This window comes from Canis lupus, chromosome 21 (genome assembly GCF_003254725.2).
Source record: "Canis lupus dingo isolate Sandy chromosome 21, ASM325472v2, whole genome shotgun sequence".
NCBI classification, from domain to species: Eukaryota; Metazoa; Chordata; class Mammalia; order Carnivora; family Canidae; genus Canis; species Canis lupus.
This window is the reverse complement of record NC_064263.1, coordinates 33299531-33315030: the sequence shown is the minus strand read 5'-3', so window position 1 is coordinate 33315030 and position 15500 is coordinate 33299531. Positions and strand designations below refer to the sequence as shown.

At 38.8% G+C, this 15500-nt stretch overlaps 1 protein-coding gene across 5 annotated transcripts in view; it reads right to left on the bottom strand.

The window, feature by feature from the left end:
- Window positions 1–15500, bottom strand: part of ZNF143 (zinc finger protein 143) — a 59531-nt gene that overhangs the window by 13247 nt on the left and 30784 nt on the right. For all 5 annotated transcript variants that reach the window (XM_025459446.3, XM_035704213.2, XM_025459444.3 and 2 more), the window contains 5 exons: window positions 14290–14409; window positions 13444–13519; window positions 12591–12716; window positions 8271–8450; window positions 3826–4053 (listed from right to left, as the gene is read on the bottom strand). In XM_025459446.3, the coding sequence (XP_025315231.1) occupies window positions 3826–4053; window positions 8271–8450; window positions 12591–12716; window positions 13444–13519; window positions 14290–14409 (730 nt within the window). The remainder of the gene's footprint in view (window positions 1–3825; window positions 4054–8270; window positions 8451–12590; window positions 12717–13443; window positions 13520–14289; window positions 14410–15500) is intronic.

The window sequence follows — 15500 nt, the reverse complement described above, 5'->3', positions numbered from 1 at the left end:
GGCTGCTTCCCTATCTTGGCTATTGTAAATAATGCTGCTGTAAACATAAGAGTGCATGTATCCTTTTGAATTATTCTTTTTTTAAAGATTTTATTTGAGAGAGAGAAAGGAAGCTGGAGTGGGAGGAGGGGCAGAGGGAGAGAATCTCAAGTAGACTCTGTGATGAACATGGAGCTTGGCATGGGGCTCAATCTCACAACCCTGAGATCATGACCTGAGCCAAAATCAAGAGTTGGATTCTCAATGAACTGAGTCACCCAGGCGCCCCTCTTGTTTTTGTATTCTTTAGGTAAATACCCTGTAATATGATAACTGGATCATAGGATAATTCTATTTTTAACTTTCTGAGGAACCTCCATACTGTTTTCCACAGTAGCTATACCAGTTTGCATTCCCAACAACAGTGGATGAGGGTTGTTTTTTTCCATGTCCTGGCCAACACCTATTGTTCCTTATGTTGTTGATTTTAGCCATTCTGCCAGGTGTGAGGTGATACCACAGTGTAGTTTTGATTTGCATTTCGAAAACAGAGCATATTTTAAATATGTCAGAAATACTTGTACAAATTAAAGTGTATACATATTATATTCCAAATCATAAAAATGGCTTCTAGCACCTCCTTCCAGTTCTTCTACCTCCACTGTAGTAAAAAGCCAGACCAAATCAAAGCTGACCAAACTATATCTTTCCACATCAAATTTAAATGTACTAATTTTGAGGCACCTGGATGGCTCAGTTGTTTAAGTGTCTGACTTCTACGTGAGTCATGATCAGTCCTGGGATGGGCCTGAGGTTGGGCTCCATGCTCAGTGGGGAGCCTGTTTCTCCCTCTCTCTCTGCTCCTCCCTCTGCTTGTGCTTGCTCTCTTTCTCAAATAAATAAATAAAATCTTTAAAAAGAAGTTCTAATTTGTGGAGACCTCTTTTATTCTTAATTGGAGTAATTATGTGATACTGTGCATGTATGCTGGGGTAGTGTGGGGGCGGGGGGATATGGGAGGCAGGGGTGGGTACTGTACAGAAAGGCTGCCTGGCAAGTAACCCTTTCAACATGGCAAGAATTCACTAAGTACTTGTGGTCACTTAAGAAGCTGTTAAAAATGATAAGACAATCTTCATAAACATTAACCACAAAACCGGAATGGTGTGTAAACAGAACCTACTAATACTAAATTACTTACTCTTTAACACAAGTGATTGATTGCAAGTCATCAGTACACAATGTGCACATTGTGTAAAGACAATGTAATAGCATATTATTTGCAGTAAGGTTAATCATTTAATAAGGGACAGAACAGGAACCCCCATCCACTTCTTTATTTCATAAAGAACCAGCAAGTAAACAGCAATTTCAACAGTCCATTATTGCTATACTTGGCAACCAGGAGGCCTGCTGATCCCTCTCTTCTATTGCTTTCCACCTCCCATGAAGCCAGAAAGAGGGTAAATATGGTGGTTTTTTTTTCCCCCTTCAAGGAAGGACTTATGCTAATTTAAGAGTACTTCTCAAAGTTAGTGGCTGCCACTGCACTCATATGGCTCTGGTCATGGTGGTGTAATCTCCATGGCAGTCATTACTTCATGTCTGTCTGTTCTGTGTCACAGCTATTTATATACTATTATCCCAATGGGCTACAAAATCTCGAGAATCATAGGAGAGGAAAGGAACACAAACCCATCCCTATTCTTGGAAAAACAATCTTAATTTATTATTTCTTTAACAAAATGTGTATTGTTATTATATTACACTATTTTCTAGAATACAAGAAATTCAGACCATCTGAAAGAGTAACTTTTCAGGAAGAGACTGAAGCTGCTTAAAAAAGAATTTTAAAACCTGAGCTTGTCATCATTAAAACTGGTTTAAAAAAAAAAAAAAAACTGGTTTAAAAAAACAAAGCCTGCCTCCTAACTGCAAGGATCCAGCAGTTGCAGGAATATCTAATCATGCACACTTACAGTGCTAGAAATACAGCATCCAGGGCTGAAAGAGTTGTTACCTTCTATCATGTGGCAAATGTCTAAAAAGACAAATTAGGACTACAGGGAATGACTGCAGCAGGTAGTGAGTGATCTGTTCTTTCCCTTATTCTCCAGCCAACTTCTTTCACTAAAGTGTTTTTCAACATTTTAATATAAGAGTGGGAAAATATGATTTAATTTTCAAATCTACTTCATTTAGAAGGTAATCAGCGAAACAGTAGGATAGCCTATGTTTTGTTTTTTAGAAAACCTTTACCTACTTACCTATGCTATCTAACTGAAATCACAGAATGTAACCCTCTAACATATTTTTTCCCAAGACTTCTTTTTTTTTTTTTAAAGATTTTACTTATTTATTCATGAGAGACACAGAGAAAGAGAGAGGCAGAGACAAAGGCAGAGGGAGAAGCAGGCTCCATGCAGGGAGCCCGACGCGGGACTCGATCCCGGGTATCCAGGATCAGGCCCTGGGCTGAAGGCGGTGCTAAACTGCTGAGCTACCCAGGCTACCCCCAAGATTTTATTCTTTCAAAATGAATGTTTTTGTCTCCTGCCACACTACTGAATAGCACACAAATCACTAAAAATTATCTGGGAGTGCTTTACCACTCTTATGCTTAAGATCAAATCCTCAGTGCACCCAAATAGCCTAGCTGCCCCTACCTTGCTCTCCAGGTTCATTTCACACTGCTTCCCAGGCAGATGTGCCACACTGGCCAGGCTTCTCTTATTCTATCCAATTTATTTGGTTCTCTCCAACCTTAGGGCTTTCTGTATGTGCCATTTGAATGTTCACTTGCCTTTGCTCCTTATTTCCCCTCCCTACCAAATCCCCGCCTCTCCACCTAATCAACCCCTATCCACTCTCTACTTCTCTCGCAGTAGCTATTCCTTTAACCTATTTAAGAAGTGGGTCTAGCTAACTTGTAATACTTTTAAAAAGCCAGAAAGCTCACATTGCTTGTACAAGAGATTTATTGCAACTATTTGCCTTCACATTCTATTATACCTAGAGGTGACATTATTAAGCAGCAAAATAATTCACATCAATCACAGCTCAAATGAAGGCATAGACTGCTGTAGACAACAAACAGGGAGGAGTGGGTAACACAAATGCTTTCAAATCTGTCCTCCTCTGCTCCTACAATTCAGGCCACTGTCACTTGCTTGATCTAAAAGTGGGCAGGTTCCAGGGCTTCTTTAGTGACAATTCCAGCTTTCCTTGCCAAACAGAAGCCACATTCAAGAGGTAAGACCCTCCACCACATATGTAAGTAAAACCAGGTCTGGTACCATAGCCTGGCCATTTCTCAGAAGGAAAACTGCAATTTGAGCTGAGTGTCTTAACTCTACTTTATTCCCATCCTCTGTTTTTTTTTTTTTTTTTTAAGATTTTATTATTTATTTATTCATGAGAGACAGACAGAGAGAGGCAGAGACACAGGCAGAGGGAGAAGCAGGCTCTCTACTGGGAGCCTGATGTAGGACTCTCGATCCCAGGACCCCAGATCACGACCTGAGCCAAAGGCAGATGCTCTACCACTAAGCCACCCAGGCACTCCCCCCAATCCTTCTGTTCAATTAGAGAACTAAACAGGGAAAAAAACAAAATAAAAAAACCAAAACCACAACAAAAACACCTCCCAGACTAGACCAACTTCCCTTCTTAAACATCCCAGAGCACAAAGTCCCTTTCTTTGATAGCACTTTTTTACAGTTATAAATTATAGATCTGTGTGATTTTGTGAATGAAACTGTCATCTGAGAAAATGCTATGAATCATAAATTATGATGGATGTTGAGTCCCCAACACAGAGACAGATCTACTGGAAAGAATGCTCACCTGGAGGAGGCTCAAAGAAGGCCTCCTGCTCTTCCTCAATGGGCTCAGTGTCATTGTGGGCCGTCCGCTTGTGCATGGCCAGCGTGGAGATCTGCTTGTAGGTCTTCCCACAGTGGTTACAGTTGTATGGTTTGGAATGAGTGTGAACAACATGATGTTTGTACAAACTGGAATATTCTGTAAACCTTTTGTCACACCCAGGGACTGTACAAACATATGGCTTTTCACCTAAGGAAAGAACACAGACATACACAAAAAACAACTTTTACATATGAAGGCATATCACTGCATTCCTCCCATGGGGGAAAATAGCCTCTAATGGCAAAAGTGGTAGTTGTCAGATCTCATCCTATACTGCCATGAGGCAGAACACAAGAAAAGACTCCCTAACTATGGTTTCATCTTAGCTCAAAAGGTAGTCCGCATTCTGAGTCTTATCTCATGCCTGAATACCACTTTTCCCTTAATTTTAAGGGATGAGAAAAGGAAATGTTGCCCAGTTTACTGTAAGCTTTGATAAAACTAATTTATTGTTAACTAGACAGCTATTGTATAACTAGACAGCTCGATGTTAATAATCCTATATTAAAAATAACAATAAGTAAAATTATTACTATAACAAATAGAGCTTTCCCTAAGGGTTTTATAAGGACAATAAAAAAAAGATTGTCTACTAGAAAGAGTTTGGACACTTTGGTAAACCTAAAAGGACATTCCATTTCAAAAATGCGCATATGAAAAAAAAATGCGCATATGCATGTGTGCATACACATGCATGTCTTTATTCTTATCTTGTACCTTCCTTGGGTAACTGTATTTTCTTGCATGGCTCTAAATACAGTAAAACCACCCATAAATAGTAAAACCTCACACTAATGTAATCTGTAAAATAAGTCTTCAGCATAAAGTATTTGGAAATTGCTTCCTTCCTCTGCCCAGTCTACACTCTCAAAACAGGGCAGGTTAAAGTTCTTATCTTGGTGAATGATTATGGGAGAGATGCGTTGAGGCCAAGGCCAGGCAGGGAAATGGTAGGCAATTCCAACAGAAAACCTGCCCCGTTGATATTTAGGCTGGAATAGAAACCACCACTAGGTGGCACCAAACCACAGTCAAGATAGAAGTGGATTTGACGAGTTTTGGAGCTGTCTGCTAGCCTTCCATAGCCTCAACTAGGGCATCTATCTAACCAACTCTGCAGGAATGGATTGCATTTTACATGGCTGAATCTTTGCACTTCATTTATAGCATAATGTGGGCATTTACTGTATCTACCTGATGATCATTAGCCAATCTTTTCTGCCAGTCCAGACCAACCTCTTGGGTCAGACCAAAAATTATAACTAGGTACTGCATCTCTCTACTTCAGTGATTCTCAATCATGCACACATATAAAAGACCTGGGTTGGTTGGTGGGTTATTTGATTTGGACTTGGGGTTTTTTAAAAATATATACTAAAGTCTGGGTCTCATCCCATAAAATGATGTCAGAATTGTGCAGACAAAATATGGGGAACAAGTCTATTTTTAAAAAGTGAATCCAATGTGCAGTCACATTTAAGAACACTGCTCTATATAAATGTTCCAAAGATCAGTATGGTAAACTTAATGTAGGCATCCCTTTTACTGGAATGTAATTTGCCCGTTAGACATGTGGAACAGTAAACTTTCAGGTAATGAGTCTATATTCCATTAGCTTTAAGTGGGAGAAATGTTTTCCCAGCCCATCTAAAAATCCCAGCCAATCTCCCCAAATATTATACAAAGGTTCTTAAGAACCTGTGTTATAATCCACCAAGAATGTCTATATAATATGAAGCACTTCAAACACCAATTATCTAATTACTTAACATTCAGTAAAGTCAGCAGTAGGTATACTTTTGTAAACACAATTATACCATATAGTACTAGATAGGAATTTTGTTTTCCTTCACCACAAATGTACTATAACCTAAAAATCAAATATCTTAAAGATATAAAAGGAATGCAAATTATAGTAACAAAATATAACTTTTCTTCTAATCTTCCAGGCCTCTTAGATTTTCACAGGCTTTTCCAGTTTCTTAGAGAAGACTAATAATGTAGGGAACATGATGGCAATAATGCACATTACACAACGTAAGCATAAAATAGGACACTATATCGGAAAGAGGACTTCAGGACTATTTTCTCTTACTTAGACTCACGTGCGACTTAAAATTTTTTCCTTTCATATAAAAATGGATGCACACGTAGACTTGTTATAGTGGGTTTTAAGTTTGGATAATAAATTTTGCGTAAAAATTTTGCAAAGCATGAAGGCAGTTATACAGTTGGTAAAAGTTCAAGGGGGAGGGATATCCAGAGATCTATAGATTCCAAACCGACAGCATTCTCTTCCCTTTGACACTTACTCTCCCCGTCTCACCAATAGCATCTAACCTATTACATAAGCTAGATTGATAGGTTCTTCTTATGCCTCGTTTGAGTAACTGAGTCACCAAGTCCCTTGCTGATACCTCTTCAATGTCTTTCATTTCTCTAGCTCACTTACTTTGAATATTCTAACAGCCCTCATTTTCTTCGCAATTGGTCTCATTTCCCTTTAACTTCTTTCTCTAATATGGACTGAGTGATTTTTTTTTTCTAAAAAAACCAAATGGGGGGCAGCCCCGGTGGCGCAGCGGTTTAGCGCCACCTGAAGCCCGGGGTGTGATCCTGGAGATCCGGGATCGAGTCCCACGTCAGGCTTCCTGCATGGAGCCTGCTTCTCCCTCTGCCTGTGTCTCTGCCTCTCTCTCGCTCTCTCTGAATAAATAAATAAATAAATCTTAAAACAAAACAAAACAAAAAAAACTCAAATGGTCTTTAAATCCTCTTAAAGCTTCTTCTCTGCCCATACAGATATTAAAATTTGTTAATGTACTCTCTCCAAAGGGAAGGGATTATTGTAGATCCCTGAAAAGATTTCCAGAGATACCCAGGGATCCAGGGAATGCAGCCAGGGAAACACTGCAACTAAAGTTCCATTCTGTAAAAATGTCTTTTAATTTTAAATGATTGCAAACTTACTCTTAATACTAGTAATCAAGACAATGCATTAAACAACTTCTTGAAAAACGAATGCACATCCTGCCTTAGCCTCCCATTGGCCTTTCCCTTCCCAACCATTAAAAACAGATTCTCAGAGTGCAGCATTGAAATTAAAAACCTTTGTACTGAAAATGATACCATCAAGGATGTGAAAAGACAACCCACAAAAAAGGAAAAAAAATCTGTAAATCAAATATCTGATAAGGGATTTGTATCCAGAATATAATAAAGTATTCCTACAACTCTAAAAAGAACGAAATTTGAAAAATGGGCAAAGGATGTGAGTAGACATTTCTCCGAAGACCTACAAATGGTCAGGAAGCACTGAAAAGGAAGCTCAACATCTTTAGCACATCAGGAAAATGCAAATCAAAAGGACAGTGAGACAGATCCCATTTCACACTTGTTAGGATGGCTATAATCAAAACGACAGATAATGTTAGCTGCGCTGTGGAGAAACCGGAACCCTCACACTTTGCTGGAGAGACTGTAAAATGATGCAGCCACTGTGAAAAACAGTTTGGAAGTTCCTCAAAATGTTAAACACAGTTACCATATGAGCCAGCAATTCCACTCTTAAGTATATACCCAAGAGAAATGAAAACATAATTCACGCAAAAACTAGTACGTGAATACTCATAGCAGCCTTATTCCTAACAGCCAAAGTGAAAGCCACTGTTGAATGAATAAATAAAATGTGATACATTCATATAATTACTATTATTATATATAATATATATTATATATTACTATTATTACTATTCAGTAATTAAAAGTAAAGAAGTACTGATATAAGCTGTGACATGGCTGAACCTCAAAACATTATGCCAAGTGAAAGATGACCTATGAATAACACCACGTTACGTGATTCTATCTGTAGCAAATGTCCAGAAATGGGCAAATCCATAAGTACAGAATGATGATTGCTTATGGCTGGGGGATGCAGGTGAGAGAAGACTGCTAATAAGTATGAAGTTTCTTTTAGATGGAATGAGAATGCTCTAAAATTGGACTGTGGTGACGGTTGTACAACCCTGTGAATATACTAAATAACAGTGAATCATATACTTTGATTAATGAATTTATTTATTCATTTTTACTGAAGTATAGTTCATCTCTCCCCAGTTCAACTGCCCTTGACAATGTCTTCTCGGTCTCTGTGTCTTGGATGCCTGGCAGGGAAACACACAACAGGTGTTCAGTTAACTGTCTGCTGAATAAATGAATGCATAAATGCTAATGTGAAGTTGTATTTTTTTTAAGTTGTGTGATTACCCCTCCACTATGCCAGGTGGTAGAAGGAGGAGGGAAGGAGTTACTGGAAAATGGTTTATAGAAGAAAGACAGAAGACAAAGAAATCAGAGACTGTTACCTGTGTGTATTCTCACGTGATTTTTATAATTGGTTGCACTGGCAAATGCCCGCCCACATCCTGGTTCTGTGCAGTAATAAGGTCTTTCTCCTGTGTGTGTCCTAATATGCACTTTTCTGATATTTGATGTTGTAAAAGACCGACCACAGCCTTCAAAGGGACATTTAAAGGGCCTTTCTCCTGCAATTACAAAAAGAAGTAAGTTAAATGGTATAAAAATACACAGAAAAGCGAAATGTCTTATCCTCCAATTCTGCCTACGAGCATGCTCAAGACTCTAGGTTTCCTGTACTGGGCTTCCCTTTCAGGGTTTTTTTTTCCTTTTTCTCCCCTGTAAGTAGCATCTTCTACTCCAAATTTAAATTTCTGTAGGGAGGGCAGCCAGGGTGGCTCAGCGGATTAGCACCTGCCTGCAGCCTGGAAGTGATCCTGGAGTTCGGGATCCTCCCTCTGCCTGTGTCTCTGCCTCTCTCTCTCTCTGTGTCTCTCATGAATGAATGAATGAATGAATGAGTGAATGAATTAATAAAAAAATAAATTTCTTTTTTTTTTTTTTTTAGAAATAAATTTCTGTAGGGAAAGTTGAATATTGTTCAAAACTCATCACTGACTGCATGACTTTCCAAGATGGAGTCATTCAGGTGGGCATATTAAAAAATGATCTGAGAAAAGCAGAGAAAAAAAATCATAAAGAAATACAAAAGAAAAAGTCAAGAATTACATTTGAATAAAAAAATAAAAATAAAAAATTTGATAAACTGGAAAAAAATTATATTTGCACAACCCTAGAATCCCCACAAAAGCTTATCTCCTAACTTTATTTATTCTGTAATACCTTGAAAAAACTTTTGTTTTTTAAAAAATCTGGCGTCTAGCACATAACACATATTACATATACTTGCTGAATATATTACTATTCTCATAATCTAAGCTTAGGAAAAAGTCTGTTCTGCCAGTTATTTTCTTTTTCTTTTTTTTTTTTTTATTTTCTTTTTTCTTCATACTTGCTTTACACAAACTCAGAACCCAAAGGGCCTTTAGTGCATGGGTGGTTCAGTGGTAGAATTCTCGCCTGCCAAAGGGCCTTTAGCTTTTAACTGTCAGGCAGAAAATGTAGCCTTTGGTTTTGATTCCCATATGTACTTTTCAGACTGAGCTCAAATTAAGCAAGCAACTTTTGTGGTTAAAAAAAAAAATCTCTGTACGTGTGTAAATAAATAGATATAAAAGTTTGTTATTTTTCTTTTGGTTAAGTAAAATTATGCTCTGCTTGCTGGTAAAAACCATTCCAAAATATTTCTTCCCTCAAGTATGAAATCATTTATAAAGAAGCAGGAACTGGGATGCCTGGGTGGCTCAGTAGTCCAGCGTATGCCTTCAGCTCAAGGTATGAACCCAGGTCCTGGGATAGATTCCTGCATTGCCCTCCCCATTGGGGAGCCTGCTTCACCCTCTGCCTGTGTGTCTCTGCCTCTCTCTCCCGCTGTGTCTCTCATGAATAAATTAAAAAGACTCCTAATTCTGGGAAACAAACTAGGGGTGGTGGAAGGGGAGGAGGGCGGGAGGTGGGGGTGAATGGATGACGGGCACTGAGGGGGGCACTTGACGGGATGAGCACTGGGTGTTATTCTGTATGTTGGCAAATTGAACACCAATAAAAAATAAATTTATTATAAAAAAATGAATAAATTTAAAAAAAGGCATGAACCTCTGATCCTTTAGAGAAAGGTTTTTTTTTCAATGTGTTAACCTAAGGAAAACAGGTTGTCTTAGCTAAGTCCCTTCTCCTCTCTGAATCCTGATGCCCTTAACGTTTTCCCAGCTCTAACATGCTGTGATAAGGAATCCAGCATTCTAACAATCCCCATGGTGTCATACAGACTACCCTAGCTCTGAAATCACTTGTGTTTGTAACAAACACTCCTGAAGCCCCCTTACTCAATCCAACATTTTTACCAATGAAAATATTCATGATTTAATAATTGATGCATGAATATGTGGTTTGCTAAATGAATACGACAAAGAGATTCCAATTCGAATGTTTTGACCAAGTATTAATGGAACTAGATTATGTTTTTATGTAACTTTTATGTAACAGATTGGCATTATATAGCAAATCCAAATAGAATTTGCAGGAATTTGGAAACATTTGCCCCTGAGAACAATGGATAAAAATAAGTACATGGATGAAATAGAAGCAGAGATTAAGTCTTTGTTCCTAAACATTGTAAAGCAAAGCCTATGTGGGATCATATTTGAACTAAAAGCTAAACTTTGATGGATAAGTCCTCAGTGGAAATTTGCTAAACTATTTCAGAATACTTAGAAGTATCTGGGGATTGGGGCACCTGGGTGGGTGGTTCAGTCAGTTAAGTGTCAGCCTTCAGATCAGGTCATTATCCTGGAGTCCCAGGATGGAGCTCTGCATTGACCTCCACATCGGACTCCCCACTCAGGGGGGAGTCTGCTTCTCCCTCTGAATCTCTCCCTTCTCATGCTCCTCTCTCTCAAATAAATAAAATCTTAAACAAAAAAAAAAGTATCTGGGGATAAAGTTATACTATGTTTAAAACATTAGTAGGGGGGCAGCCCAGGTGGCTCAGTGGTTTAGCGCCACCTTCAGTAGGGTCTGATCCTGCAGACAGACCCAGGATGGGAGTCCCACATGAGGCTCCCTGCATGAAGCCTGCTTCTCCCTCTGCCTGTGTCTTTGCCCCTCTCTCTCTCTCTCTCTCTCTCTCTCTCTCTCTGTCTCTCATGAATAAATAAATAAAATCTTTAAAAAAAAATAAAAATAAAACATTTGTAGGGGATCCCTGGGTGGCTCAGGGGTTTAGCGCCTGCCTTCGGCTCAGGGTGTGATCCTGGAGTCCTGGGATCAGGTCCCATATTGGGCTCCCTGCATGGAGCCTGCTTCTCCCTCTGCCTGTGTCTCTGCCTCTCTCTCTGTGTCTCTCATGAATAAATAAAATCTTTAAATAAAATAAAATAAAATAAAACAAAACATTTGTAGTAAAATTTCAAACTAAATTATTAAGCTATAGATAAGCTTAGTCAACAGGTTATTACAGCATCTTTTATCAACAGTTTCTGAAATTCTTCCAACTCTCATCCAAAGCAAATAATTACCTTTATAATTGGTATTCTGATTCTACAAATAATCAAGTACAAGAAAGGGAGTGGAGGTGAGATAAAAACAAAGTACCCTTTAGGAAAATAAGAGAAGAAAATCTAAAGGGGATGAGAGAAGATTGTGAAGAAGTAAGAAGCCTTTCTGTGGGGCTCTTAGGAGTACATTTCTTTTTTTTTTTTTTTTTTAGGAGTACATTTTCTTTAGTAGCAGCTAATACAGAAGAAGAAATGCTTAACTGAGAAGGAATTGAATAACACCTACAAGCTGAGAGGGCTGGTAATCTATGACTATTGTTCATCTTTCTGGGACATGGACCCCTTTGAAAATCCTTTTTTATTCTTTTTTAAGATTTTAATTATTTATTTTGAGAGAGAGAGAGAGAGAGAGAGAGAGAGAGGAGAGCATGAGCAGGAGGAAGGGCAGAGGGAGAGAGAGAATCTCAAGCAGACTCCATGCTGACCATGGAGCTTGACTTGGGGCTCTATCCCATAACCCTGAGCTGAAATCAAGAGTCAGATACTTGGGGATCCCTGGGTGGCTCAGTGGTTTAGCGCCTGCCTTCGGCACAGGGTGCGATCCTGGAGTCCCAGGATCGAGTCCCACTGTCGGGCTCCCGGCATGGAGCCTGCTTCTCCCTCTGCCTGTGTCTCTACCTCTCTCTCTCTCTATGTCTATCATGAATAAATAAATAAAATCTTTAAAAAAAAAAAGAGTCAGATACTTAACCAACTAAGCCACCCAGGTGCTCCGCCACTCCTTTGAGAATCTAATCAGATTATGGGCCCTCATTCTGGAAAGGAGTATACACATGCACAAATGGTAAGGTGCACGGAATTTTAAGAGTTTAAGAGAAACCCTTGAAGCTAACTCTGAAAATTCCAGAGACTCCTTCCCCAAGTCCTTTCCCTGCAGGTTAAGAATTCCTAAATTCAGGGTGCCTGGGTGACTCAGAGTTAAGTTGCTGACTTCGGTTTCGGTCATGATCTCAGGGTCCTGGGATCAAGCTCCACATGGGTCTCTGCACTCATGGCTTATCGAGGAGTCCGTCCTTTGCCCTCTCCCTCTGCCACCTCCCCCCTCATGAGCACACACGCATGCTGATAAATAAAATTAAAAAACAAAACAAAACAAAATTCCTGGCTTTCAATCAATCCTGGCCTAGATACGGTATTTGTTCACACTAGTACCTGTATGAGTTCTGATATGTTTCTGTAGATCTCCTGAAGTTTTGAAAGACTTAGTACAATTATCTTCTGAACATCGGTATGGCTTTTCTCCTGTATGAGTTCTGACATGACTTTTTAGTCCATAACCTTTAAGAAAAATTTAAAAGGAATTTAATGACATGAGACCCCTCTACGTATGCACTGTTTAGTAGTTTAGATTAAACTACTGAAAAATACAGTAAACACCACGGATATAATACTAGGCAAACGCAACAAAACAACTATTAATAATGTACAAGAGTATGACAGCTAAGGACTGTCATGTTGGAAATTCAATAGTTCATCTCTGTCTAGAAGAGGTTATATGTGTTTCCTTTTTTAAAGTGCCCCAATCTTACTAGATGTTCACAACTCATACTCCAAAAGCCTGAAGTAGAATTGAGACATTAAATGAGGAATAGGGTGGAAGTCAGGAGGCCTGGTACCAGTCCTGGCCCTGCTGGATATAACCCAGGAAAGCCCCAAGCCCTGCAAAGTGCCAGTTGCTCATGGTTCCCCCAAGTCTATCCTAACATTAAATTCTGTGTCAGCTTCTAATGCTCAGCTTTTACTTTTCTGCTAAAAGAAAGTAGAATGTGGAGTGAAACACCAAACATAGTAGGCAGAAATAGGCCTGAGGAGAAAAATGGAAAGAGAGAGAACAGAGAGAGAGAATAGAGCAAGCAGGACAAGAGAAAGTTAAGGGAGAGACTGAAAAACTGGTCATTGTGCATCCACTAATTCAGACCAAGGCAAGGGGTCAGTTCCTGCCCCTGGCCAGTCTCTGCTTGCTCCCTAAATGGAACCATGGAATAAAGAAAAGTCATATCTTTACCTGTTGCAAATGCTTTCCCACAGCCTAGATGCTCACACTGATAGGGCCGGTCTCCCGTGTGTGATCTCTCATGGACCTGTCATTAAAATGCAGGCATGATTCTATTTCCTGTAGGCATTCCTCATGTAGATGGTCTCAAGAGAGACCTATTTTTTTCCCTCTGCTGAATTACAGTTGACCTCTGAACAACCTCTCATGCAGTCAAAAACCAGCGTATAACTTCCTTAATCATTTCTCACAACCACTCTGTGAGGGAGGTGCTTTTATCATAAGGAAAATGAGACACTAAGACACCAAGTAACATGTCAAGGTTACATACCAGTAAGTAATGGGGGTGGGCTCTAGGGCTGCTACTCCAAACATGCTAAATGCCCACCTCCTGACCCTCTGTAAGTTATTCAGTATAAGTGTTAGCTACTGTGCCGTGGAATGTTGTGTTTAGCTGCAATCAAAATACTTGGCTGTATATTTGAAAGAAAGGGCAAATTAACACCAACTTCTGCTAGATTTCACCAGATCACTATTAACAGAATGATTACACACACATCTCTCATAAAACTTTATAAATTTCACATCTGACAAAAAAATATATTCAAATATATAGAGTACCTACCATCTGCCAGGAAGTATGGCAGACATTAGGAAGACAGAGATGAAGAACACATAGTCCAAGCTCTCAAAGAATTGACAGTTTCTAAAATCTGCATAGGGTTTTGCGTGGCCCATATATAAGTGTGTGTGTCTATATCTTGATAAGTGAGGAAAAATAATGGCACTGGCATTATTTTGGCATTTAATATCCTAGGTATTGTCATTAACTAAATACAGCATTTCCTTTATATATACCTTAAGATGATGAGCTGTTGTATATAATTTTCCACATCCATCATATTCACATCGAAATGCCTTTTCTCCACTCTGCTGGGACTTAGCAGTTACTCTTGTTGCATGTCCTTGTAAGACAATCTAGATGAAACAGAAAGTTATTTAAATTATTCATACAGAAATAAAGTAGATGAAATTACTGTTTTCAGAAATCACCATTATCATAAAAAAGATAAAACCGTAATATGGGTTTCCAGATTCAGGTTATCATTTTACAAAGATTCTGTCATGTTGAGCTAATTAGGTTATTTCTGTTCCATAGCTGAAGTCAAAAGGAGATCCACAAGGGGGCATAGCTAGAGCTCCCAGATATCTATTCTCATTCTAGAAAAATCAACCCAAGTAGCAGTAGCATTGCCATTATATGCAAGTATTTCATGACATGCTTAAGGGAAGGATATGGATATATATATATATATATATAATATCCATGACATCTGTTCTAAAAACAATATAAAGAACATTTTCTTTGTCAAAAGCATTTCAAAGCAATGAAAAAGAAAGGTTTATGTCCTTGGGGTCACCTGTGGGAGACATTATGACCCATATGATCCTAGTCTGTACTCATATTCAGTAGAATCATTTTTCTGGGACTCAACACCATAAAACTTCAAACAACTGTCCTGATTTTGGAAGCTTTTAAAGATGATCACCTATTTTAGAAATTAAGATACCATAAAAATAGAAAAATGACTTTCTACTCTGCGGGCCCTGGGATGAACAGAGCTGCAGGTTAGGGTGACTTGTTTGGAAGTGAAATTTGAGGCTGAAAATGAGGAGTGAGGTGAGCAGTCCAGACAGAAGGAAGAGTATGATGAAAAGTATGGGAGTGTGCCTGGGAGAACTGGAAATTTAATGTAAGAGTATTATGTCAATACGACAAGAGTGAATAACAAGAAGAAAGAGAAGCTGAGGACCACATTTGGGAAGAGCTTTAGATGCCATTCTGAAGAGTAAACCTAGACAACGAAAGCAAAGCGAGGCATTAACCTTTTTCTTTAAGTTTATTTATTTATTTAAGTAATTTCTACACCCAATGTGGGTCTTGAACTCACAACTCAGAGATCAAGAGTCACATGATCTTCCAGCGCCCCAACATTTTTAAAGGGACTGACCAAGATCAGCTCTGTATTTTATTTTTTTAAAGATTTTATTTTTTTATTCATGAGAAA